Source organism: Aspergillus undulatus, assembly GCF_047715775.1.
Source record: "Aspergillus undulatus strain CBS 261.88 unplaced genomic scaffold BDV17scaffold_2, whole genome shotgun sequence".
In the NCBI taxonomy this organism is placed as follows: domain Eukaryota; kingdom Fungi; phylum Ascomycota; class Eurotiomycetes; order Eurotiales; family Aspergillaceae; genus Aspergillus; species Aspergillus undulatus.
The window spans coordinates 1,104,279-1,128,230 of record NW_027396606.1 but is presented as its reverse complement, the minus strand read 5'-3'; the positions used below and the strand labels follow the sequence as shown (position 1 = coordinate 1,128,230).

General features: G+C 52.2%; 10 protein-coding genes across 10 annotated transcripts; 3 read left to right on the top strand and 7 right to left on the bottom strand.

Annotated features, from left to right (window-relative positions):
• Positions 1-537: 537 nt before the first annotated feature.
• BDV17DRAFT_251128 (putative AAA family ATPase) lies at positions 538-3,902 on the bottom strand. Its single transcript, XM_073756394.1, has 3 exons — positions 3,533-3,902; positions 1,310-3,428; positions 538-1,235 (listed from the first exon to the last, which is right to left on the bottom strand). The coding sequence occupies exons 1-3, from the start codon at positions 3,620-3,622 to the stop codon at positions 1,015-1,017; spliced, it is 2,430 nt and encodes an 809-aa protein (XP_073620840.1). The 5' UTR covers positions 3,623-3,902; the 3' UTR covers positions 538-1,014.
• A 624-nt stretch (positions 3,903-4,526) lies between these two features.
• On the bottom strand, positions 4,527-6,580 carry mrsA (putative mitochondrial carrier protein). Its single transcript, XM_073765024.1, has 7 exons — positions 6,103-6,580; positions 5,840-5,909; positions 5,737-5,772; positions 5,518-5,650; positions 5,354-5,446; positions 5,246-5,302; positions 4,527-5,178 (listed from the first exon to the last, which is right to left on the bottom strand). Exons 1-7 carry the CDS (start codon positions 6,141-6,143, stop codon positions 4,682-4,684), a joined length of 927 nt encoding a protein of 308 aa, XP_073620839.1. The 5' UTR covers positions 6,144-6,580; the 3' UTR covers positions 4,527-4,681.
• Positions 6,581-7,763: 1,183 nt separating this feature from the next.
• Positions 7,764-10,430, bottom strand: BDV17DRAFT_278993 (RING finger protein; the record flags this gene model as incomplete). Its single annotated transcript, XM_073759636.1, has 5 exons — positions 7,764-7,792; positions 7,844-8,730; positions 8,790-9,321; positions 9,383-9,824; positions 10,407-10,430. The coding sequence occupies 5 exons, from the start codon at positions 10,428-10,430 to the stop codon at positions 7,764-7,766; spliced, it is 1,914 nt and encodes a 637-aa protein (XP_073620838.1).
• Positions 10,431-10,468: 38 nt separating this feature from the next.
• Positions 10,469-12,921, bottom strand: BDV17DRAFT_72481 (epsin). The gene is made up of 3 exons (XM_073765023.1): positions 12,665-12,921; positions 12,379-12,599; positions 10,469-12,313 (listed from the first exon to the last, which is right to left on the bottom strand). The coding sequence occupies exons 1-3, from the start codon at positions 12,823-12,825 to the stop codon at positions 10,971-10,973; spliced, it is 1,725 nt and encodes a 574-aa protein (XP_073620837.1). The 5' UTR covers positions 12,826-12,921; the 3' UTR covers positions 10,469-10,970.
• Positions 12,922-13,683: 762 nt separating this feature from the next.
• trpE (anthranilate synthase TRP2) lies at positions 13,684-15,932 on the bottom strand. The gene is made up of 4 exons (XM_073765022.1): positions 15,707-15,932; positions 15,455-15,603; positions 15,313-15,386; positions 13,684-15,240 (listed from the first exon to the last, which is right to left on the bottom strand). Exons 1-4 carry the CDS (start codon positions 15,716-15,718, stop codon positions 13,931-13,933), a joined length of 1,545 nt encoding a protein of 514 aa, XP_073620836.1. The 5' UTR covers positions 15,719-15,932; the 3' UTR covers positions 13,684-13,930.
• A 32-nt stretch (positions 15,933-15,964) lies between these two features.
• Positions 15,965-17,670, top strand: BDV17DRAFT_72379 (uncharacterized protein). Its single transcript, XM_073765021.1, has 3 exons — positions 15,965-16,251; positions 16,307-16,955; positions 17,028-17,670. Exons 2-3 carry the CDS (start codon positions 16,318-16,320, stop codon positions 17,377-17,379), a joined length of 990 nt encoding a protein of 329 aa, XP_073620835.1. The 5' UTR covers positions 15,965-16,251; positions 16,307-16,317; the 3' UTR covers positions 17,380-17,670.
• Positions 17,671-17,743: 73 nt separating this feature from the next.
• BDV17DRAFT_72352 (WD40 repeat domain-containing protein) lies at positions 17,744-20,214 on the bottom strand. The gene is made up of 5 exons (XM_073765020.1): positions 19,988-20,214; positions 19,895-19,911; positions 19,660-19,808; positions 17,968-19,560; positions 17,744-17,913 (listed from the first exon to the last, which is right to left on the bottom strand). Exons 1-5 carry the CDS (start codon positions 20,035-20,037, stop codon positions 17,887-17,889), a joined length of 1,836 nt encoding a protein of 611 aa, XP_073620834.1. The 5' UTR covers positions 20,038-20,214; the 3' UTR covers positions 17,744-17,886.
• On the bottom strand, positions 19,788-20,903 carry BDV17DRAFT_251104 (uncharacterized protein). The gene has a single exon (XM_073756393.1). It carries the CDS (start codon positions 20,413-20,415, stop codon positions 20,044-20,046), a length of 372 nt encoding a protein of 123 aa, XP_073620833.1. The 5' UTR covers positions 20,416-20,903; the 3' UTR covers positions 19,788-20,043.
• A 302-nt stretch (positions 20,904-21,205) lies between these two features.
• On the top strand, positions 21,206-22,902 carry BDV17DRAFT_72301 (rhomboid family protein). The gene has a single exon (XM_073765019.1). It carries the CDS (start codon positions 21,403-21,405, stop codon positions 22,558-22,560), a length of 1,158 nt encoding a protein of 385 aa, XP_073620832.1. The 5' UTR covers positions 21,206-21,402; the 3' UTR covers positions 22,561-22,902.
• Positions 22,903-23,252: 350 nt separating this feature from the next.
• On the top strand, positions 23,253-23,894 carry BDV17DRAFT_278990 (HpcH/HpaI aldolase family protein; the record flags this gene model as incomplete). Its single annotated transcript, XM_073759635.1, has 1 exon — positions 23,253-23,894. The coding sequence occupies one exon, from the start codon at positions 23,253-23,255 to the stop codon at positions 23,892-23,894; it is 642 nt and encodes a 213-aa protein (XP_073620831.1).
• Positions 23,895-23,952: the final 58 nt, after the last annotated feature.

Below are 23,952 nucleotides of genomic sequence, written 5' to 3'. Positions count from 1 at the left end.
CCACCAGTTCATTCAGGATCGCACCTTCCTAAACTCCATGTGCCATCACTCCAACCGAGGCATGTGCAGGTGGCCACCTAGCCAATCGCTCTTTTCTTAACCAGAGAAAGCGCATTTTTCTATGCAAGGAAGGAGCGACTCTATACCTTAGTAGGTGCAGTGACACTGACCGGATCTGGTTGCGCCTTCCCCTTCTCAAGCAATCTTGAAGTACTCCACAGCTGATTCTAGGTACTTCATACTAATGTAACGAGTTAAAGTATACTCCGTACAGAGCACACGCAATAAATACTCGATACCCATTTGATTTGATTCGATTCGATTCACTCAGGCTCGGACTTGGATTCAGCCAGCCTAGGTAGGCGAGGAGGTGGACCAGGACTAGGACCGGGACCGGCTGTGTTGGTATTGTATTATTGATGAAGAAAGAGCTGGAGGATGGTACATACAGAATACGAGTAGGGAGAAGGGTAAGTAGGTGGTAACTGTTTGGCAGGCTGCCTGCCGACCCGAGTGGATTCCCATCCATTCTGGGATTCTACTTATACTGCAGGTAGATCCTAGTATAGTTGATCACTATTCAGGACGCCTGAGTCAGATAAACGAGCACGCTGAGTTTCGACTATATTATGGCTGACGATGTTGTGGGTAGAAGTTTAGTACCGTGAAGGTAAGTAAAGACCGAAGGTGAGATTCTCTTTACTTCTCTTCTCTCTTCTCATACTCTGCACCTACAGGACAGAGATACATAAAGTAACTATGTCAACATGCAGGATATGTAACGATGCATATACTCGAAGTAGTAGGTATTTGTTAGTGCATGATAGACGCCTAGAAAGATACGGGACAGGAGAAAACACAGCACAAAAACAAGATATCCACCCATCCTCCGTTCGCCAAGTCCGGATCCAGACACAGCCCAGGGGATATATATAGACAGGAGAGGAAAGAAGAACACCGGGTGACTGAGTACCGACAATAAGAGACAGCTCGAACAATGGTGTGGAGGGGAAATCATCCAGCTCTCTCACCAAACTGCCTCGCCCAATCCTCATAAGCGCGCAACCCCTCCTGACTAACACTAGGTCTTATAGAGAGCAAACTGGCTTCAAAGTCCGCGAAGCAGATCGGGCGGATTTGGTCCATTGGTGTGTGGAGGAGGGCTTCGCCGAGGTTCCGGAGGGGTCCCATGGCGGCGTCTTTGGCGAGGGCGGTGATGTCGGAGCCTGAGAAACCTGGATTTATTCTTGTTAGTAGACGCTTTGGGGAGATTGAGAGGGAAGGATTAAAGGGGTCAAGGGTTGCATACTTTCTGTAACGTGCACGAGAACTTCGATATCCTCATCGTCGAGATCATGAACCTGGTGACTGAGTAGCCTGCGCAATTGCTGGCCCCGAACATGGTGTTCTGGCAAGGGGATGTACTGGCGGCGGACGAAACGTCTTCGCGCGGCTTCATCGATATCCCAGGGCATATTCGTGGCCGCGAGGACAAGAACCCGGCTAGCGTCGCCTGACTTGAGCGGTTGCTCGCGCCCTGCAGCAGCGCGCTGGAGATCAGACCACTGAATGAGGAATTCGGTCTTTGACCGGCGCGAGGCTTCATTCTCTGTCCCTGACGAGCGCGCCGATAGGAGACTGTCGATTTCGTCGACGAAGATGATTGATGGGGCTAGGCACTTGGCGAGGCCGAAGAGCGCGCGCACAAGCTTCTCGCTCTCGCCGTGCCATTTCGACGTGAGGGTTGATGCGGAGACGGAGAAGAAGGTGGATTTGGACTCTGTTGCGACTGCTCGCGCGAGCATGGTCTTTCCCGTTCCCGGGGGCCCGAAAAGGAGCATGCCTCGGGCTGGTTCGCGGAGTCCGGAGAAGAGATCTGGGCGGAGGAATGGGTATACGACGGCTTCTTTCAGTGCTTTCTTTGCGCCGTCTAAGCCAGCGATGTCGTCCCAGTGGACTTCGTCTCCCCGGACGACAATGTCGTTTAGGACTTGGCGTGCTGCGTTCGGATCGACGCCTCGTGGTAATTTCTTCATCACGTCTTCTATAAACGTATCCTCGTCCGCACCTTCATCTTCGTCCTCCGCATCATCCTCGTCCACTTCGAGTGACTTGCGCCCTAGCGAATCCGGGTCGCTCGAAGGTGGGGTGATAGGGCGCTTGGTTTCTGGCTTCGGTTTTCGTCGTACTGGGCTTCCCGAGATTTCCATATTATCTAGATCGTGAACTACATCCAAACCCGGTACGTTTTCTCGATCCCGCTTGGAGGAGCTCCGCGGTTGGGACGTCGTATTGGCAGATGAAGGCTGCGATGCTTTCAATGTGACAGGCTTAGGCTTGACAATCGGCTTCGGAGGCAAAGTCGGACGAGGTAGATCACTTAATTCCGGCTTGGTCGGGGACTGGGACCCTCGGGATCGGCTGCCGGGGTACGGCCGGGGTCCAGCAGCAGTGGCGCGCTTCAATGGAGGTGTCCCTGGGCTTGACGACGAAGTTGTCTTCACAGGGGATTTTCTCGGAAGTTGTTCATCTGCCGAATAGATGCGAGCAAGCGCAGCCCGCGTGATGTCAGAGTCCCTCCGGTACTTCGAAAGATCAGGGCGCGTCGTCAGTGCGGAGTCAGTACCCCCTGACGGGGGTAAACTCTCAGAATATCTTCTTGCAGTTAACTCATTCGTAACTGTATGGCGCGAAGATGCCACTGCCGCATCGGTAGCCGACTTATCAGATGATGGAATGCGCGTGATGGAACCCCACGCTAAACCCGCCGCTTGAGACGCAGCAACCGGCCGCAGGTCCTTCCGACGCAAAGTATCCTTCTTCTTCTTCTTCAACGTCGGATCGCGCAGCGTAGAGGGCATAGAGAGCATCTTCCGACGGTCGGGGCTGGGCGTGCGCGAACTAGACTTGGTGGAGGTTTGCGAATCCGTGCGCGTCGCGGCGGGACGAACAGGAGAGGCAGGTGCCGGGGTTGGAGTCGGGTTCGTAAAATCAGACAACAAAGTAGCAGGCAGCGGCCGTTGCGGAATCGCAGGCGGTTTCGAGAGATCGGTATACCCCACCGCAGGCACAGTCCCGTCACCAATATACCCCGGTGTAGCGTTGGCGTTATTGTCCTTATTCCTGAATATCGGCGGCGACCTGAACTTCCGCAGACTGCTAAGGCTTGAAGAACTCGACGAGTCCTTGCACTTTTCCTGTTTCTCCTTCTCTTTCTTCTCCTTTTCCCTTTCCTTTCTGCTCTCACGAAGCGCGTCAAGAAGATCCACCCGCTCGCGACATTGAAGTTCCAACTGGCGGATCGACTCTTGCAGCGCGCGCTCGGTCTCGGTGCTGGGGGCGTAACTCGCGGGGAGTCGGTAGGCGTTGTGATAGTAGATGGTTTCCAGGGCGGATCGCCAAGACCTCAGGGCTTCGTCTTCATTATTCTAGTAGTTTGCAAGAAAAGGGCATTACGTCAGTAAAGAGCCTGAATACTGGGCAATGGAGGGCGATCAGGAGTAGTGCAGTGGCTTGGGCAGGAAGCACGGACTTGACCCTCAAAGTAGACGGCCGTTGAGCACATCAAGTAACAGTCGTCATAAGTCTTTTGCAGCGACGACACGGGCTTGGGGCGCATCATCTATAGAGCGAGGTCGGGATGTGATTCGGGATCGGAGGAAGTAGTAGAATCACGGTGAGCGGAGAAGTGCAGGGCCAGCCAGCGACAACGCCATGCGTGAAACGACAGAGGGGAAGAAGGAGCGAATTGAGGTGTCGAGGAACGAACGAGCAGGCAGTAAAATTGGAGAATTTGATTTGGGAGTCAGGAAGAGAGAGAGGGTTGGAACTTGGAACTGGATCTGGATCGTGGATCTCTGGCGGAGGAGCAGCCGCAGTTGGTTGGTTGAAGTCGCAGTGGCTGTGACTGGACGAACACGGCGAATCGGCACTTTTTTCCCCTCGTGACGTCGTTGGGTTGATTTAGGTAAGCAGTCACTGAGACAACATTGAGACATCTGCAAATATAGAATAATAAAAGAATTGATGCGAAGTTACCCTCTAGATTATCTGGATATGTCTGGATATCGTCCAGCAGTCCGCCCAGGGCCCAGGGCCCACCGGGTGATCGGTCACCGCCATCTCATCTCAAGTCTATCAGTACATGATTCACAATCCAAAAGCAAACAGACGCGCAGACCAGATAATTAGATAGGAATATGTGAAATGGAAAGAGAAATGAGTTTTCCCGAAGCATTTCCTCCCTGCGTCCAAACGCCAAAAAACAAACAATCGATACAGGATACATCGGGCCAGTCAGTGTAGGTAGAGTTGGCGCCGGTCCAAGATCAAAGGAGAGTAACTGAAGCGAAAAACGAATATGCCATGTCATCAAGCTCTCGCAGCGGGCAATCAAGACGCCATGATAAGCAGATAGCCAAGCCAGTACTGGTTAGTCGTTCGCAATGTCTCGTCCGAGGTAAAACATTGAGTATACATGGTGAGAAGGGAAGATCAGCGTCGAAGGTATTCTGTGTCGCTCCTTAACAATCGGTGCCTCATGTCGTTCGGATTCAAGACATCTGTCCAGATTGTATTCTTGCCGTTTCGAGCTGATTATTTTTCGTGTCGGTTGAAATAGTCGGAGTCATTTCTCATGCGAAGCGGATTCATGCGATCGGGCCTGGAGTGTAGGCGCGGCCTATTTGTCCACCTGGCCCTTGAAGTAAGCCTTGGCCATTTCGTACGAAGTCCAGCAAATGGCAGTGCTTGGCATCGTAGAGATAATACGAGGACGAGCCCCGCGCAGGAAACCCTTCCAGCCGAATTGGCGCTTAATGAGGGATGCCGCACCCCAGAGTCCCCTGACCGCGCGAACTTCCGGGTTTTCTGCAAGACCGCGGGTCTGCAGAAGAGTTTTCACCACGTCCAGCGGGGTCGTAATACCAGCCGCGATCGCACCAGCCAGACCACCAGCAATGCAGTGTGTGAAAGGGTCGTAGTCAAGGGTGGGATTCATGACCTTGGAAATAGACTCGTAGGCAACGAATTGGGTGGCGGTGAAGGGAACCGTCATGCAAAGGGTGGTAGGGTAGGAGACGTAGAACGCATGGAGACCTTCGGTCTTGTAGACGGACCTCGCGCATTGAGCGATCGTTTTATGTATGGAGCCGTGAACCTGCATTCGTTGTTTGATGACTGTCCATGTCAGCGCAATATCTTAAGAACCCATTGCGGTCGCATCCAGAGTTCCATGCAAACTCACCATCAAAAGGGTTCATCAAGGCATCGCTAGCAATAGTCGCCGCCGCTCCACTCATAGCTTGACAAAGTCAGTAAAAGCGCACAATGCAATCTCAGCCCATGGTCTCACCAGCCGCCAATGGATGGTGTCCGTCATCGACATTCCCACCAGCCATCTCCTTAACCACCTCATATGTACCGAAGTAGACAGCGTGCGCGGGGCCTGCAAACACGAGAAAAAAAGTCAGCCACCGGGATGCGCCAAGTACCTCATCCTTGGCGTTCTCAGCTTACCAGCACCGACAATCACGCTCGATACGCCCTTCCATAGTGTCCGCCACCCTTCAATTCGGTAGATTGTGGAGACCGCATGTGTCAACCCCGTGTAGAGCCCTCCTGTCGTAGGATGCAAAACCTGCATGCGAGTCTGTAATCGCGCGAAAAACGCATGTTAGCCACTCGAACGCCGCACATGTATCCAGGGATAATATCAATGCCAATTGAAAAACGCACCTTGAGCAAATCCACTGGGTACATAACCGCATGTTCCTATAAGCTGCCCGTCAGTAACCCAGCCCCCTGCGTGTGAATTTATTCAACCCATCAAGCGACGTACAGCGATACCGGCGAAAGCACCAGCTAGCATATTCCGACCGAGGCCATAGTTCGAGGGGAGGGCTTCGTAGCTGTCATCACGGAATCGTTAGCATTGACCTCATGGGCGAGCAATTTCCGCGGAAAACAAGCGCATGCTGCACACGTCACGTAAAATGCAAAGGCTAGCGCGATAAAGCACGTAAACAGCCCGACATTCTCGGAGGTGCCAGCTCGGAGATGTGTAAATAGGAAGGCATAAAAAAACAGCTCCGCATGACATACTCATATTCTTGCCCCGTCACTTGCTGTTCGGGTACCGCCATCGAGCTAGCAGAGCTCTAGCAGCCGTGGCCGCAATGAAAGAGGAGAGAGAAGGGGAGGGGATGAAGGAGAGAGGAGAGTTGAGGGCGAGGCGAGGGAGGGAGGGCGAAGACGAGAGCGGCGTGGTGGTTGGGCGAGGCGAGCTCGCTGAGGTTTTGAATATGCCGAAAAGAAAAAACGGGGCTCTCCGCTGGGAGCCGAAGCCGAGCTGGTAGGCAGGAGAAAAAGTGTGGAGGTGCTGAAGGTGCGAGCGAGATAGAGATATGAAGGTCGCAACAGAGAAGAAGCAGAAGAAGGTATGAAGAGGAGAAGAAGAGCAAGGCGATAAATTTTGGAAAGGTGAAGGAGGTTGTTCTTAAGATTTCCCAGTTTGGGCAGAGTCGGTCTTGGTCTTGGTCCTGGTCGGGGCGTGCAGCAGAGCAAGACAGCTCAATCAATGATTTCTTCCAGAAGGATTGTCTGGTTCCGTCGATTGCACTACCGGAGAGGCTACTCTGATTAATTGAATTATGTTCTCCAGGTGACCCTGAAGCTGAGGAACTTTGTTGTTTGCTATCAGATCCTCTTTCACATTATCAGATGCTACCCCAACGCTTGTATGAACTACACACAAACACTCTCATTCATTTATTTTGCTTCATGATAAAGATTTTTCTTCTTAGTTTTTATTCTATGAAAGAATAAATGAAGCTGAATCAGCACCGAGGCTAGACTACATGACTAACAGCTCTCGACAGAAAATGTTGAAAATGATTTACACCGGGGCACACGTCCGATGACGGAGCTCGCCTGCCACCTCCGACCTTAGATGCGCCTCTTTGCTGTCAAGGATACCTTATGTCCGACTCCGATCGGGGTTGCCTTGCCTCTCAATATTCAACCAGTCAATCAAAAACTAGAATGACTTTCAGGTGACTTCCTGTCAAAGATTTCATGAAATCTGAATCACCGCCCAGTTTCACCTGCCCGTGCCAAACCGCCGAACCGCGGAGGTATCGCTTCTAGTTCTCCTTCCGCCGCGGAACTAGTTAGAGACAGCCCCCAGTTGCCCAGCTTGCACTCCTTATCTGATGGAAATAATAACGCGCATATTAAGGCTAAACACGAGCTTGCGACTAAGCCTAGGCGCAGACAACTAACACGGAGTTTCGGCTCTCTCCCCGTTCACTACTCGGGCCGAGATAGATAAATAGTGCAGGCTGCAGATGCTGATTGATAGGTTACTTGTATGATACATACTGGCGATATAAAAATGAGATATAAGATGCACACTCCCCCTAATCACCTAGATGGAAATCTCATCTCATGGTCCTGGAGGAATATGTATCGCCCTGCGATGAAGCATGAAATACAACCCAGATCTCGCTGTAATGTGGTGGTGCTTGTCATGTACGTCGTAAAAAATGATAAATCCTTTCATCCCAGACCATCCCATTCCATCCATTCCTTTCCTTTCCATCCCGCTCCGTTTCCCGGCCCTTGCCCATTTTCCAGCCCAAAGGGCCATATTCATGACATATCCATGAAACTGCTAGGTAGGTAGGTTTCTGCCTGCCCATACAGTTCCTTTCCTTGGGTAAATATAAACGTCCGCATGATCGTGGATCTATACAACTCTAGGTCTACCATTCGACATTGAATGTCCATCCGTCTATGATCTGGTTAGTTGCCGAGACTGGTTTGAATAACGTGGCGAACTTACCATTTTTTAGGTTTTCTGCGGTGTCGCTTAGGAGAATTACCCGCCGCTTATTGCAGTATGATGTCTTGTCCAGGATGTCAACCTTGAGTTTTGCCAACTCGGCCACCGGCTTCTCAAACATCTCACTGAGAGTTTCAACCGCCATCTCCAGATCTTTTTGGTTATCCTCGAAGATTTCCGTCAGGTTGTTCCGAGCCAGGTAGTAAGCAAACGCGTACGTCCACTTCAGTGTCTGTCGGCATTGTTGTAGCGCCTGAGAGGCCGTGTCAAGGAACTGCACCTCGATCCACGAGAGACCAGACTGAGACTGCAGACTCGTCATCTTCTTCTCCGTCTTCAGGTACAAATCCCTGTCCAGCTTGGCAGATTGCTCATGGTTCGCGTATCGGTTGTAGTAGTGCAGGTAACGTTCTAGTGATGCCCGCGAGCGCGCTTGCTCTGTCCGAGCATCAGACCCTGACTTCTCCTCGAATCGATTGCAGTTGTACCAGCTGGTGCCGTGTTCCGACCACAGACCCATGCACATCCAGCAGAACTCGTGCTTGCATTTGCGGCATGTCATGTGGTTACAACCGCCATTCTTCTCGATCGTAGAGTGGCACCGGGGGCACTCCTTGGTGTTTGCTGAAATCCAGTTGGCTGTCTCGGAGTCGTCTTCGCACTTTTGAAGCCACATCTTGACCAGTTTGCAAGGAGCAGGTTGGTGATCGTTCAGGGTACAACCAAAGCAAAAGTAATGATTGCAGGAACACTGTACCGTCGGCACAATGCGATGTAGTTCACGTTGCTTGACGTGGCAATCGACCGCGTACTCGCAATTCGGAGCCGGGCACCACTTGAGGACGTCCTTGTCATCAACGTATGTTCGCGTTAACAGTGCTCGATATCTGTGTGATGAGTCAGACTAGATTCCCAACAAACCTCTGAGCGAGGAAAAGGCACTTACCTCTCCTTAAGATCATCCGTAACAAGTAAATTCAGTGACTTTGAATCGACAATCATATGGCAATTGTTCCCAGGACACTGTATCCTAGCAGCCTCACCCTCTTCCCGAATCTTCTGCGCAAGGTAGTGTCGGTAGCAATCAACACAGAAACGATGCCCACAGCGCATAGCATACGTCTCGAGGTCATCGCCATCTTCGCAGCAAATATCGCACATAAAGCCCGGAACCACCTCAGCCTTCGGTACTTCCTCAAAGTTCGTACCGAGACCTGCCTCATCTAGAGTTTGCTCCGGATGATCCATATATGACTCAATCAGCTTCTCGCGGTTCCATCGCCCAAACCGCAGTAGAATCGCAGACGACTCTGGCGGCAATCCCAGTATCGAGGAGACCTCGTTAATCTGCAGGTTTTGTTCGCGTTCGATGTCTTCGGGGCTGAGGACTTTGAATTCGACCTCGTAAGGTTTTCGCGCGTTCGAGAAGATGTCTTTGTCTTTGGAGAACCCGCCATCGAAGTCATCGCCGTCGAAATCTAATCGCGAGCGACTCATGTTAGTAGCTAGAAGGATAAATGACGCCTCAAAGACACTCACCATCTCCTAAGCTCTCATCATCACTACCCTGAGTGCCGAGAAAGTCATCGGCACTGGACGCGACACTCATAAAATCATCGTCAGACTCCATGGTCGTCGACGCAGGGGTGACCAAATCGGGCACCTTCTGGGAGTTCTCCTTCTCCTTCTCCGTCTCCGCGGGGTAATCCGGAGCCTCCTCCTTATCTGAGTTCGAGCCTAATTCAGAATCACAATCAGGGTCCTCCTGAGTCTGCTTCTGCTTCCTCTGTCGCTTGCGAGCAGGCTTGCTATTCGGACTGCCCGATGATGAAGACTGGGTGGCGGCGCGTGAGCGTCTGTGGCTCGGAAGCGTGGTGGCGGTAGTGGTGGTATTGGTAGACGCCGCCAGGGCCGCCTTTCGCTTTCTCGTGGTGGGAGGCGTGGTGAAAGGTTTTGATGTTGGACGCCGGCAAAAAAAGAGCTAGGCCCCGATATTTACGTCGAGACCTGATCCTTTTTACCCCGGTACAACAACACACGTCACTGCCTACCAATGGTGGGTGTGGCAACCTACCGGAGCTGGGCAGGGCAGGGCAGGGCAGGGGTGGAAGCCTGAGAGAGTAGTGAAGGGGCTAGTGAGAGATAAGGAAGAATCACAGCGGAGTGAGCCGATCGTTGCCTTTGCTCTTCTCACTTGGCCTTACCGAAGTCCAGTGAATCTGGAGGGGATGTGTTAGTCAGGTCGAGAATGGTGGTGTCACCAGAGCTGAACTTGCGCCTGCGCCTGCGCCTGCGCCTTAGTCACCCGTCAACTTCAACTGAGCATCAGGCGTGACTGACAAGGTGGGGAAAAGCAATACTCTCCAAGAGCCAAATATGAAATGAAGAAGAGTCAAAATGCAGTCATACTCTTTCTCCAAAAGAGTCATCGATACGCGCTTTCTTCACCAGCCCGTGGAGTCCGTGCCTGGTCAATGTGGCTGCTAAGAATAATATGTAAGACGCGCCAAGAGGGCTCCAATTCGGAGCACCATCAGCCAGCAAGCACTGTAGTCTTACAAACCGGACTTCCAAAATCGCCTCTCATTCTATGCCAATATTAAAGATCGCGTTTAGAATCCATGGAGATTCGCTTGTTTCACAAACTTATTCCAGGTGACCAGGCAACGACCGCCCTTATGAGCTCAGTTGTATGCGATCTGCAGTATACCCCAGAGTGGACTCCACAACCGCCCTCCTGGTACAGATAAGCAACTCATTTACAAGAGAGATGAAATATTCCTCGGAATAGAAGACCTCGTGGGTAAGAAGCGAATGATATCCGAAAAAAAAGGGGGCAAGTGGCTTATTTGCTAGACTTATTTGAAAAATGCAAGAATAAGTAGAATAGATGTAACATGCCCAACCAGTACTAGTATCAAGGTAAAATGGATATGAGACATAGACAGAGACAGAAACACAAGGAAAGAAGATGGATGATGAGTGAATGAGGCGGAAAAAATCAAATAACATAAAACAAAGAAAAGTGGTATCTGGACACCGCGTGGTAGAATGTACGGACGAGAAGGAAACAATATGATCAATAACTAGACAAGCATTTCATGACAGCCAATAAACCACCTGCATCTTACAGATCTATCAAGCTGCCACCCTGTTGCGGCTGCTGATGCTGCCCGCCCCAGGGGTTGCTGGACTGTGGAACGTAGCCGGTCTGCTGTGGAACGAATGGCTGCTGCTGCTGGCCGAAGAATGGGTTGTTTCCGGTAGCCGTCGCCCTTAACCGATCCAAGCCTTGGCCTGCGGAGTTGACGAAGGTGCCTGGTGCTGTGTGCTGCGCGGGGATACGCAGATCACCGGTGTTACCGAAGGTGTCCTGACCGTCTCCCGTAGCCAAAAGTGCGTTCAGACGAGCAGCGTGGGGGTCCATGGGTTTAGGCGGTGCCAAGGACTGCGTTGGCTGGGGGGATTGAGGTGCTTGGTAGTTCGCGATAGGGTTCGACGAAGTCGACGATGAGAACTGGTTGGAAAATTGGTTTGAGAACTGATTCGTTGCTCGTTCCTCCGACAGTGTGTTGAGAGATGGGGCTCCTGACGTCGCGGGTCGAGGGCCCTGGAACTGTGGCTGGAGCTGCGTACGGGCAGCGAATGGGTTGTTCGAGCCGGTGGGAAGAGGCTTGAGGGCTTCTGGCTGACTGTTGGCCCAGGGGTTGTTGGTACCGGGCGATAGCATGTTATCCTGCTGCTGCGGTTGCTGTTGTTGCTGCTGCTGTTGACCAAATGCATCCGTTCCCCAAGGGTTGTTTGTGCTGAAGCCGGTTGCCTGCGGTTGAAGCGTAGCCTGGGGTTGCAGGAAGTTGTTCTGAGCATAAGGGTTCTGGTTGAATCCTGTGGGCTGCTGTTGGAAACCGTTGGAGTATCCATTCATGCCGGTATTCTGTCCCTGGAATCCGGTGGGGTTTGCATATTGGTTGTTCAGGTACCCCGTCGTCAGCGGTTGCTGCGGGTTAATCGGGTTGCCGAACCAATCGACTGCACTCTGCTGCTGGTATCCTTGGTTGTATCCGGTAGGCTGAGGCTGGGCCGTAGGCGTGTCATCGAACAGAGACTGAGCGTTGCTCTCCTCCAGCTCGCGCCTGCGCAGTTCTTCTTCCTCCTTGCTCAGCTTGATCGCCTTAGCTAGGTCCACATCGTCATCGTCGCCACCGTTCTGATTCGCTCGTCGCCGGCGCTCCTCCTCTTCGGCTTCGTGCTTACTGGCCTCAATCGCTAGGCGATACTCTGCATCCTCATCATCGTTGCGCCGGCGTTCTCGCCGCTCTCGGCGCGGCGGTGGAATTCCGTTTCCATGGCCGCCATGATAATCGTCGAGGCCACTGACCCGGGACTTCCAAAGCTTGCGGTCGGATCGCTCACTGCGCAGTCGGTCTTCGTCCAGAATAAGGGCAGTAAGTTCTTTCGCAGCAACGCGCACTAGACAAGAAACCCCCCATTAGCCTACGACCTACCAGAACGAGATAAATGCAAGTCAAACTCACCATCCTGACCAACATCCCTGCCATCTTCATCAACGTACTGGAACTCACGCAGGGTCTTGATAATGTAAACGTTCTTCCTAGCCCATGTGACAACAAGTTCCGATCCCTCATGAAGACAGTAATCGAGGACCTTCAATGACTTGAGAACATGGCGCCAGTTCTTGCCCTTATCGTTCAGCCGTTTGTCTAGCATATCCATAATCTCGTAAAAGTCGGTTGGGCTGTGACGTAGTCATAGTCAGCACAGGGTATGTCATTGCCTTCTTGGGGAGGTATAATAGCCTACCTGCCAAACGTCAGAGAGGCAATCTCTGCCATGTCGGTCCCCGTGGGACCCCAATGGTCATTACTCGTCGCTGTAGAGGCCGCAAATGTCAGCGCTCTGAGCTGGAACGAATGCCCGACCGGACCGGGGTTCCGGATGAACAGGGAAACATGACCTACCATTCCGGACTTTCACCTGAACCGCGGAGTAACCCTTGGTGACGTTTTTGACGCTGCGCACGACTTTCGACATTGAGACGGCGTGATGTGAAAGAGCGGGAGGGGGCGGGAGTCTAGTAGGAGGGCTCGCGGGTGACGATGGGGCAGGAACCCGGAGATGGGAGTGAGGCTCGTCGGGCTGGACGTCGAGGGCGAATTAGGCGCGGAAAAGAGCGGTCGGCGAAATCGAAGGCTCTCGGTGGGAAGTCGCTAGAGACAGAGCCGGTCGTTTCCCCGTAGAGTCGGGGGTAGTGAGGGTTGTAGGAGTTGGGGGATGGGAGATCAGGATTGAGGGTGGTTTCGTCGTCAGTAGTCTAGTTCTGTTAGTCCACGTCCGCTGTGGCGTAGGTAAGCCGCGTGCGGAATGGTCTGGAATTGTCCCTCAACAGCAAAGGGCGAAGACGAAGAGGGGTATCGTGAAAGGGCGGAGATATAGTCGACTGGCATGCAAGTCTAATCGCCCAAGACGCGAGGAGTCGAGAAGGACGTTGAAGGAAGGATTCTGCAGATGGAAAGTTGATGTGGTTGTGGCGCAAGGCTGACGACGCAACTCTACCAAGAACCTTCCAACGCATATAAAGAGCACACAGCCAACGGTGGAATGCCAGTCCGGATCCAACAACGTTACAGGAGACTGCGGTTGAAATTAACCGACCAACGTGGTCAGACGTCAATTTAGACGCAGTGGTAGGTTGATGAGGGGGGCAATTCCAGAATGTTAATGCCTAACGGCTGCCACTCTGCCGAGAAACCGCTACGGAGGAACTCTGCCAACGGAGTGAAATACTGGATAAGGGTCTAGAGTATCAGTAATATTTAAGGGTCTCCTTAAGTCACTGCTAGAGGACGGGTACGCAGAGTAAATCTGTCCATCTGTCCACGGTGTTCGTGTCGGCTGTGGCGGTGCAGCTGTCCTATGATCTCATCGCAACTACAGTACGCAGGAGTACACACAGCGTCCCTGAGCAAGCAGTGAATACAAACAAACAAAATCGTATATTCTATTAAACCGTCATTCATGTCCAGTTCATGACGCCCGAAATTACACCATATCGGAAAGCATACTTTTTCATTTCCCTTCCATGCTCAGATACTTTTCTTCCGCTCCCTTAATGCAGGCAATGTTCGCGCCCAACTTGTTCAGCGTCTCCACGTACTCATCGTATGGGTCCGAATCGAAGACAATGCCACCGCCCGCCTGCAGATACGCCACACCGTCCTTCACCATCATCGTCCGCAGCGCAATGCAAGTGTCCATGGCGCCTGGGACTTCGTCGGATCCGTCGGCCGTGGCGATGTTGTACCCAAAGTAACCAACTGCGCCAGCGTAGACTCCTCGCTTCTCACCCTCCAGCTCTGCGATCAGCTGCATGGCCCGTACCTTCGGTGCTCCCGACACCGTGCCTGCGGGAAAGATTGAGCGGAACGCGTCGAATCGAGTCTTCTCTGGCCGTAGAACACCAGAAACTTGTGAGACGAGATGCTGAACATGGGAGAACTTTTCGACGACCATCAGGCGGTCGACCTGGGTGGTTGTTGGGTCACAAATACGGTTCACATCGTTGCGCGCTAGATCCACCAACATGACGTGCTCCGCGCGGTCCTTCAAGCTCGAACGAAGCTCGTTGGCAAGCGCCTCATCTTCCTCGGCAGTCTTTCCACGCTTAACGGTACCAGCAATGGGGTGAGTGATGATACGGCCCTTTTCTTCCTTGGCGAGAAGTTCTGGGCTGGCTCCGACTAGCTGGAAGTCCTCGCAGTCAATGTAGAAGAGGTAGGGAGAGGGGTTGACTGTGCGAAGATGGCGGAAGAGGTTGAAGGGGTGAAGGGAAGTCGGTCGAGAAAGTCGTTGCGAGGGCACCGTCTGGAAGATGTCGCCCTTTGCGATGTGCTCCTTCAGCCTTGTGACGTGACGTTCGTAGCCATCCCGACCGATGTTGGATGTATACTCTTGGTTAGGAATAATTGGCCCCTGCGGAGGCAGAGGGATATCTGGCCGTTGAAGAGTGTCGACGATGCGTTGAATGACCGTCTGGCCTTGTTTGTAGTTGGCGTCAAGTTCCGCGTCGTTGTCCGTAATCGGGATGTAGGTGACGACCTTGACGACCTGGAAGAAGTGATCGAAGGCGATGATTGTGTTGAACAGCATGAAAAGCGACTCCGGAATGCCTAAGACATCCTTGAGCGGCCGCGCAGTCTTGGGCTCAAAGTATCTGACGCAGTCGTACCCCACGTAGCCAATCGCACCACCGGTGAGCGGAGGGAGAGTCAAGCCGGGTACTGATGCGACGCGGAAGTTGGAGAGTTTCCCCTCTAGAATCGGAAGCGGGTCACTCTCGGGGCCATGTCCAGGTCCAGTCTTGAGAACAGTATGAGGGTCTGTCGTGTCGGAACCGCAGGGTTAGCACATTCCGAAATCTATCATCAATGTCAAGCGCAATTTTCGCATACCAGCACCGACAAAACTATATCTTCCAATGGTTTCCGTTGTCGCGGCACTCTCGTATAAAAAAGATAATTTCGATCTGTTGCGCAGGTATTCTGGTCAGCATCCCTTCCATGTCACCAGTGTCAATCAAGGGCGGCAACCCACTTCTCAGCGAGCTTCAAATATGCGAGCGTCGGGGTCAAAAGATCGGCCGGAATTGACGTAGTGAGTGGAAGGAGATTGGGAGGGAACTTTGAGTTCTTTGACTGGCTGGTCGCAGTCCTGGCAGTCTCCAGAGACGGCACAATGGTGATCTGACTCACGAGACATTGTTAGTACATATCTCTCAAGCCATTCAATGGAGTAGTAAAGTCTGGCTATGGAGGAAATCGGGGCATCTGGAAGATAAGCACTTACAGGTGGCGCCATCTTCCCTGTCTATACTGCCAATGGATACTAGCAAACAAGATGATCTGGTGCGGGGGAGTTGGTGGAAGGTCGAAATTTGGCGGAGGAGCGGAGCGGAGAGGGACACTCAAGAACGAGAGGACCGCGCTGATCGCAAGGCTGATAAGGACAGTTACTCTCAACAAGTCTCCAGAATAAGAGTACTGAACTGCGCAAGTAATATTAATAAATAAACTAAGAGTAAGATGATGCGATTCTTATATTGTCTGAAACCCCCCTTCCTCACCGATAACTCTCGCAAGGCTCAATCTAGTGTAGTAGACTAGCGATAGTAGTCGCAGATCTTGACAGGCCCGGATTTCCTCAGCATTCCAATTCAGTCCAGTCCAGTCTTGAAGAAAAGCTTGACAGCATGTGCTCCCCGGCCTTCGAAGCTCGTGACCGTAACTTTGCCCAACTTCTCGACTTCACTTTCACACCTTTTGAGTCCTAGCCCTGCTGTCTCCTTATTGAGTGGCGACTAATCTGCATCATTCAACCGTGGATATATATATGCATGGCCCCCGAAACACCCAACCATATTCCAAATAAACACTAACATGCACGCAGCGCTACCAACAATGGATATCTCAATACCAGCTGGGCTACCAAGCCCCATCACAGACAAGACTCTGTCACCACGGCCTGAGGACAAGGACTTTGCCCATCGTGATGTAAACAATAACATCAATGAGACTCTCTCCAACCGCCTCACCAAACTCGCGAACTCATCACGACTCAACCAAAACCAAACTACAAATCCCTCTATTCTCGACATAGGGTCTATCAACCAATGTCTTGACACCCTGGAATCACTTCTAGCTGAAGACCCGCGCCCAAATCTTACTCGGGAAATCACACTCTGTCGCCCTTCAAGCCCGCAATCTCAACCCCAACCTCATCCCAGCACTGATCTGGACTCTGCCACTAATAATAATGAAACTCCAACATCACGATCTCCGCCAACTCTATGGACAATCAACAACCACGCTCGTTCCCGTTCTCTAGGCGAAGTCCCAACACGACCGCGAGAACGCCTCCCCTTCGAATCACTAGCATTCCACAACCAGGTGAAGATGCTAGACGAGGAACTAAAGACACTAGGCGCGGAATTCCTTGAGCGCCGGGAAGAGACGCTCCGGATATATACACTCTATGACAAGGAGCGGAAACGGCTGCGGGATAGGATTGGTGAGTTGGAAGAGGAGATTGAGGAGTTGTATGTTTGTCTTTCTTTCATTGTTATTTTTGTTGTGATAGGTGAGACTAATTTGATTGGTGTCGATGACAGGCGAGCGGATATGCAGGAGGAAATGGCTGAGCGGGAGGCGCTTCAGGGGACTGTTCGGGGGTTGAAGTATTGGCTTGATGGGCTGTCGAAAGAGGATAACCCGCCCCGACAAGATTCTGGCGGAAGGGGTTGGTGGGGGAAGAAGAAAGTTGGTAAGTTGGGCAGCTTTGACGCGGAGGCGCTATTCGATGGTATGTCAGCCTGGATGCGAGGCTGGTCGGACGTTGAGGAGGAATTCCGCAATCGAGATACAGCGCGCAGGCTGAGAAGGGCGATTAAGAGCAAACGGCAGGCCGGGGCTCAAGAGATAACAACTATCAGTAGCAGCAGGCAGCCTTCAGATATCGACTAATCATGATAATGATAATCAGGGCAGAGTTGCCCGATATAATATAACATTGACCTCTTTCCATTTTCCATTTGATATCATTTGATCGTATACAGCGACATAGAAACGAAGAGCCAAAGCCGAATTATCCACCCATGACCATATGCTATCCGATCCGATCCGCAACCGCGCCTTGCGCCGAATTCCAAGTACTCTGCGCCATTTTGTATCGTCTAACCCAAGCATATATCAAGGTATCAGTAGAAAATAGAGATGATGATGGTTTGCTGGAAACAGGACACCCCCCGCCGCTAAACCTATCTGATGGACTTCTGCCGATAGCGGCATGTGCAGTGAAGAAGCCGCGTCACGAAGAGATGGAGGGTGTCTCTACGAGGTGGTGTCTTTATTGCCCAGCAATAAATGATTCTTTCGTTTGGACGGCAACAGCGACGTATGTTGGGGCTTTCGCTGGCTCAGGATGTTTAGATATCTAGCCTTATATCGTGAGCGTCATGGGCAGCAGTTCTGTCACCGTTGGAAGTTTATGACAGCCAGCTATTTTAACACAATTAGCTTGGGAAAAGAAAATGGAATAATTTGAGCTCATACCTGTTTGCCGAATCCAAATGCTAACTTCTTCGAGTCCGTGTCCCAGGCCAATGAACGATCCTGCACATCTTCTATGCTTCCGTTGTGTCCGTTGAGATGAGGAATTTCTCCTTCTTCTGTCTTTGTGTTCTCTGCGTTCGGGGACTTCCAGGTCGCCATCGCAGTGCCTCCTCGCTGGGCATTCCAAATAGATAGAGCATCCTTGCTAGCAGCAGCAAGGGCGAAGCCATCGGGGGAGAAACTGCTGGCAAGAACAGGTAATAATTGACCGAGCGAAAGACTGTGAATGCAGGTAAATTTGCGCATCTCCAGATCAATGTGCCACAGCTTTACTGTATCATCTGTGGACGATGAGGCGAGGACTAAGGGTTGGTTGGGTTGTCCACTCGGATTGGGTTTAAGTTCGATGGCGGTGATATGGCCATCATGAGCATCATTAAGGCGGATATCGTGGGTTGGAACCCAGAATGAAGCGCTGGAGGAAGACGCCGCCACCGCGACAGGTAATGAGCCGGCACTTGCACAGCGAATAAATGTCCATGGCTGCTCAGGGTCGCCAGAAGTGTAGGTCTGGGAGAGGTGAATGCTCGAATCGACCTCACATTGGTAGATCGACATGCCACCGCAAGCAAAGGCCTGCGTATCGCCAAGCCAGCTGACATCCAATATCGAATCATCGACGATTTGCGGGGGAGGAAACTCTTCCGGCCGTAATGAGTCATCCCAGAGAACCAGCTCCGACATCTTGCTGTCAGAAGCGACAACAATCAACCTCGAGCCATTGTTGGCCCACCTCAAGCCGGATATCATTCGAGGGACTTCTGGTAAGAGGTCCACAGCATGTCCGTCCACATCGTACATGGCAATGGAGCCTCGCATGTCATTGTAAGTAGCAACAGCCAATTTCTGGCCTAGAGGATCCCAGGCTACCGCTGACACACACGCATTATCGCCTTTGTTTTCGACAAGTTTTTCCTGCACCGGCGAGGAGTTCGAAGACAACTTGTATAGGCTGCAGAAGGTGTCGCCAGCTGCGACGACAACAGTAGGGTCACGTGGTCGCCAAAGGGTCGTGGTCACGTGACAATCACTAGCCACATCGAGGATGGCCGTATCGGGGCTGAGGTCAGCAGCCTTGGCGGGGGTGATCTGGACGCCAACGCTTTGTCCGTTGGTCAGAGTGAAGGTCGGTGCCACGGGTGGTTCCTGGTCCTGCAAAGTCGGTCGGATTCCCATGCTCACATCCCCGTCGCCATCCACTGTGGCCGTTTCCCCCAGCGATGGTGATTTTGCGATATCTGGTTGCCGCTGACTTGCGATGCCGTTCGTTGAATCCACCTCCATAGGAGCTTCGTCTCCGTTAACTTCCCCGCGATCGCCTTTGTGAGAGGCCTTGTCATTCTGGGGAGCGGCGACTTCGGCGGTCGAATGACCGTTGATTGCAATCCCATCTCGCGCAATCTTGCCTGTCGGCGAGACTGGCGGTTGGTTTGGGCTAACGAGCGCCTCGCTGGGCCCTTGTTGCTTTTCTGGATCAAAGGGCTTTGGGCCAAAAAAGTAACTTGAAGGCTCAAAGGGAACAGGATTGCCCTCCTAATGTATAAGATTAGATAATGGCATTTCGGACAAAAACCGAGATAATAAAAGACAAAGTCGAAGGAAAAAAGGAAATAAAAGAATCAAGTAACGTGCCTTGTCAAGCGATTGCTCAAGTTCGTGATACTGGAGACCCTTCTGGACGAGCGATACTAGCGCGTGAGTCCGAATGTAGGGAGCAAAAGGTAGAGTTTGCGGGTCACGATTCCAGGCGCGCTGAAGTGTCACAGCAGCTTCGCCATGGCCTATGAGAGGTGTTAAGAGGCGGGAACAGAAGTATTTTGACAAAATTGATGAAGTGTGGGAATGAAAAAGTTAAGGTTCCACGAACCTGATTCTTGAAGGTACCTATGCATTCATCAGTATCAATCACGTTTTGAGCAGCAAGAGGCAGGAGGAAGACAGCTCCAGTCGAGGAACGCACCTCCATATCAGATAATTGACGTGATGTGAAGTGAGATCTGGTTGTGCCATTGCTTGTTACATATGACAGCTAGGAAGGCGAAAGGTGGATGAGCATCCCAGAAGGGAGAATGGTAGAGGTAAGAGGTGCAGATCTGCGGAGAAATTGCCTCCAAAAGGGGGAAAGTCTGCTGACACAAATGGTGGAGGTGAGTTGAAGTCGAGATGGAGGCAGGACGGATCGGGAAAAGGAGGAGAAGAACAAGAAATGCAGATTGATCTGGGATGGCAAGATGAAGAAATTCGAGGTGAGGAAGAAGCGCGGCAAGGTCTGGGGATAGCCGATGGATAGCTCAAGACTAAGCTAAGTGGGGAGGCTTGGGAAGTTTGGGAGAGACAGGTGATCAAAGACAGGGCCAAGACTTGATTAAGCAGCGCTGGACATGGCATGCACCGTGAAGACGACAAAAGCTGAAGAGGGAATGGGGACAAAGGATGAAAGTCCGGGACGGCACAGCAACGTGTGTCGGCTTAGACCCGCGTCTGCAGAGGGCCGAGACCTGGCAGGAAGCTGGTAGACTGGTAAGGCGTAGGCTGGTAGAGGAATGAAGCAGTTGACGGGTGAAGTTGAGGAGAGTCGCCTGAACAGATGAGACAGACAGGCAGGGGTCCTCCGGAAGTGTCCAGTGTTCAAGAAATCTCGAAGGACCAGGACTCCAAGTCCAGGCGGCTCTGGGATGCGAATTGAAGGTTGATGGAATCTGGAAAGTGGGCTTGACTCCTTGTGGCGTCTGGCCCACGGTTGGCCTGCAGGCTGAGATCGGCCTGTGCTTGGCTGACTGTCGGAATCCCAGCCTGGTGGTCTGTTCCTGTTGGCTGCTCTATTCCGGAGAAAAAAACGGCTGAAACAGACCCTCAGGGAGATAGTTAGAACACAGTCTTTGTCAGCGGTCACTCTGTTGACTGCTTGTAGAATGAGTGTCAATGACTGCAGTGACCGTCGCGATGAGAACAGACGGATGCATATGATTGGCTCACGTGCCAAGACCGGCTATTTCTGCCTTAGGCATCTTTGGCAAGCTTAGAGTTATGCCGTACATCTATGACTAAGCTTACTTTCATAAATGTATAATTTCATCCGAGGGACTCCTGTCAAACGCAATGTTTCGGGAAATGTTGGATATATAACTATATATTTCTCGCAGCTGGTGATTTAACGAGGAGGGAGACGCCCTACGTTCTCAAATTTAGATTAATTGTACTAGAGTTATCGATTACGCGTATTACTATATATTGCCCAGAAACTTCATTGGAAGTTGGTCGACCGCTCTCCCGCCTCCAGCCTCCGCTCCGCCTCCTTTGCCGACTTCGACAACATTTGGGCTCACAACAGCCTGCGGTCTGCGTTCTTGAGCAGCCGCAACGCTTCTCTCGACCATGGCGCTCAGAATCAACATTCCTCCGGCGACTCGAATCTGCCTCATCAGCCTCCTCACCCTCTCCTTCCTGTACAACATCGCCCGATGGCGCCAGCTTGACATAACCCCGGGCAGCGCTACCGTCTCTCCTCCGATTCCCTACTTGACCCTCGTCCCGTCGCAGTTCATCTTCTATCCTTGGACACTCCTCACCGCGACATTTGTCGAACAAAATATCTTCACCGTCCTGCTGAATCTCGCTACGCTCTTCTATGGAGGAAAATACCTGGAGCGCGCGTGGGGCTCGCGAGAGTTTACCAAGTTCATTGTGACCATAGCCCTTGTGCCAAACGTGGTCATTGTGCCACTCTTTCTTATCTGGGCTGCGATCAGGGGCGGTTCAAGCAGCAGGTACGCCTTGTTCTCTGACCGGGAGTGTACTACTTCATGCACATTCCCTGCTGACTCGCCCTTGTCCAGTGTCACACAAATCTGCGGCGGCATCTCGATCCAAGCCTCCTTCCTCGTCGCTTTTAAGCAGCTGGTCCCCGAGCATACGGTGACCATTTTCAAGGGACTGTTCAAGATGAGGGTGAAGCACTTTCCAGCAGTTTTCCTGCTGCTGAACACACTGAGTGGGTTGATTCTGGGAACGTATGTTGCGGCTACCCTGGCGTGGTTCGGTCTGATAACGAGCTGGACATACCTGCGACTCTTCAAGCGGCAGCCCGATCTCACGGGTACATCTACTGATGGATCCGGAATCAAGGGCGATGCGAGCGAGACGTTTGCTTTCAAGTGTCTCTTCCCTGATGTGATGCAGCCACCGGTTGGCGTTGTGTCGGATATGATCTACTCTGTTCTCGTTTCGTTGAAAGTGTGCACACCATTCTCGGCGGAGGAGATCGCCTCTGGAAACCAGCAGGCTCTTGCTCGAGGAGAAGCGGGCCTTCCGAGTCTTCTCAGCAACCGGGGTGGACGAAGTATGGCCAAGCGCGAGGAAGCCGAGCGAAGACGAGCGGTAGCGCTCAAGGCGTTGGATCAGAGACTCCAGGCGGCTGTCGCAGCAAGGGTCCAGCCGAGCTCGTCTAGCCCGAACCCTACGCAAACAGCAACGCCATCGGTACCGGGACAAACCATGCTGGGTGAAACCAGCTATATACCGGATCATGCTTAACACGCCGCATTCAACATCTGGAGTTTGGTCAATTTTGGGATACTGAGAGCTGGGAGGCCGGGGATGTCTACCGCTTACGAAGTCGAGGCTTAGGGATTTCGCTGATTGTCATATATGTCATCTATTATTAGCCCTGCATTTCTTGTATGTAGCTATATACCTAATTCTTCGCTTAGACGCTGCTCCGCTTCTCACTCGTACGACTTCGCTCAAGAGAACTGTCTCCAGAACCACTCTTATTGCCTATACCAATCAGTGACCCTTCTCGACTCCGCATCAAGGTCAGACCAGCTTTTATTTACACACAACTCGAGACAGTCCGACCAGCGCAGTGACACATACAAACCACCCACTTAACCAATTCTGTTATCCATCTCCAACGGACACCGGAGGAGCTCCGGCCGGCCAACTATATTTGAGCCAAATAACTCACCTGCACCTGCACGCATTCCAGCTCGACTCACTTCTCCAAGTGCTAGCTACCCTTGCTTCTCATCCAAGATAGCCTCCAAACCCCGCCTCCAACTCTCCCTCGAGCGCGCCGCAGCCCGTCAAGCCCCCTCAATCGGGCAATGGCTCGAATTCCCAGGCTACCAGCTCGCCAGGACCGTTGCGTCGCTTGGCGAAGACGTGTGTATCCCTACTAACTTAACCCAACCTATCTTATCTCACTCTACCCTACTATGCAAGAAATGCCAATGAATGGGATATGCCAGTGGGTCCTAATAGACTGCGAACACGGCGCAATAGCCGACACCGAAATGCGCCTTTCCGTCTCCGCAATCGCCTCAGCCGGCTCCTCTCCAATCGTGCGGATCCCCTCCTCAGAACCCTGGATGATGAAGCGCGCCCTAGACGCCGGCGCACACGGGATAATGGTCCCCATGTGCGAGACAAAAGAGCAAGCGCAAGCCATTGTATCGGGATGCAAGTACCCATCCTCTGGAACCCGCGGCGCGGGCGCCATGTTCGCGCATAGCGCATTCAACCAGTCGCCGAGGGAGTACCTTACCACCGCAAACGAGAATATAGTCGTGATAGTACAGATTGAGTCCCGGACGGCGATTGAGAATGTGCAGGAGATTGCGGGGGTTGAGGGGGTTGATATGCTTTTTGTGGGGCCGAATGATTTGGCGAGTTCGATGGGGTATGTTGCTTTTGAGCATGGGCGGATCTCCGAAGTTCAGGAGGCAATTGGGAGGGTGTTAAGGGCTGCGAGGAGGTGGGTGCAGGGGTTTGATTTTGTTAATTGTGGTGCGGATATCGTTGCCCTGCAGGCTTGGATGGGGCGTGAGATGGGGTGGTTGAGGGGGTTGGTTGAGGAGTCTGTATAGAATGGGAATTGCAAGTCCAAAATCATAGATAGTATAGCATAGTAAGGGATGTATAGAT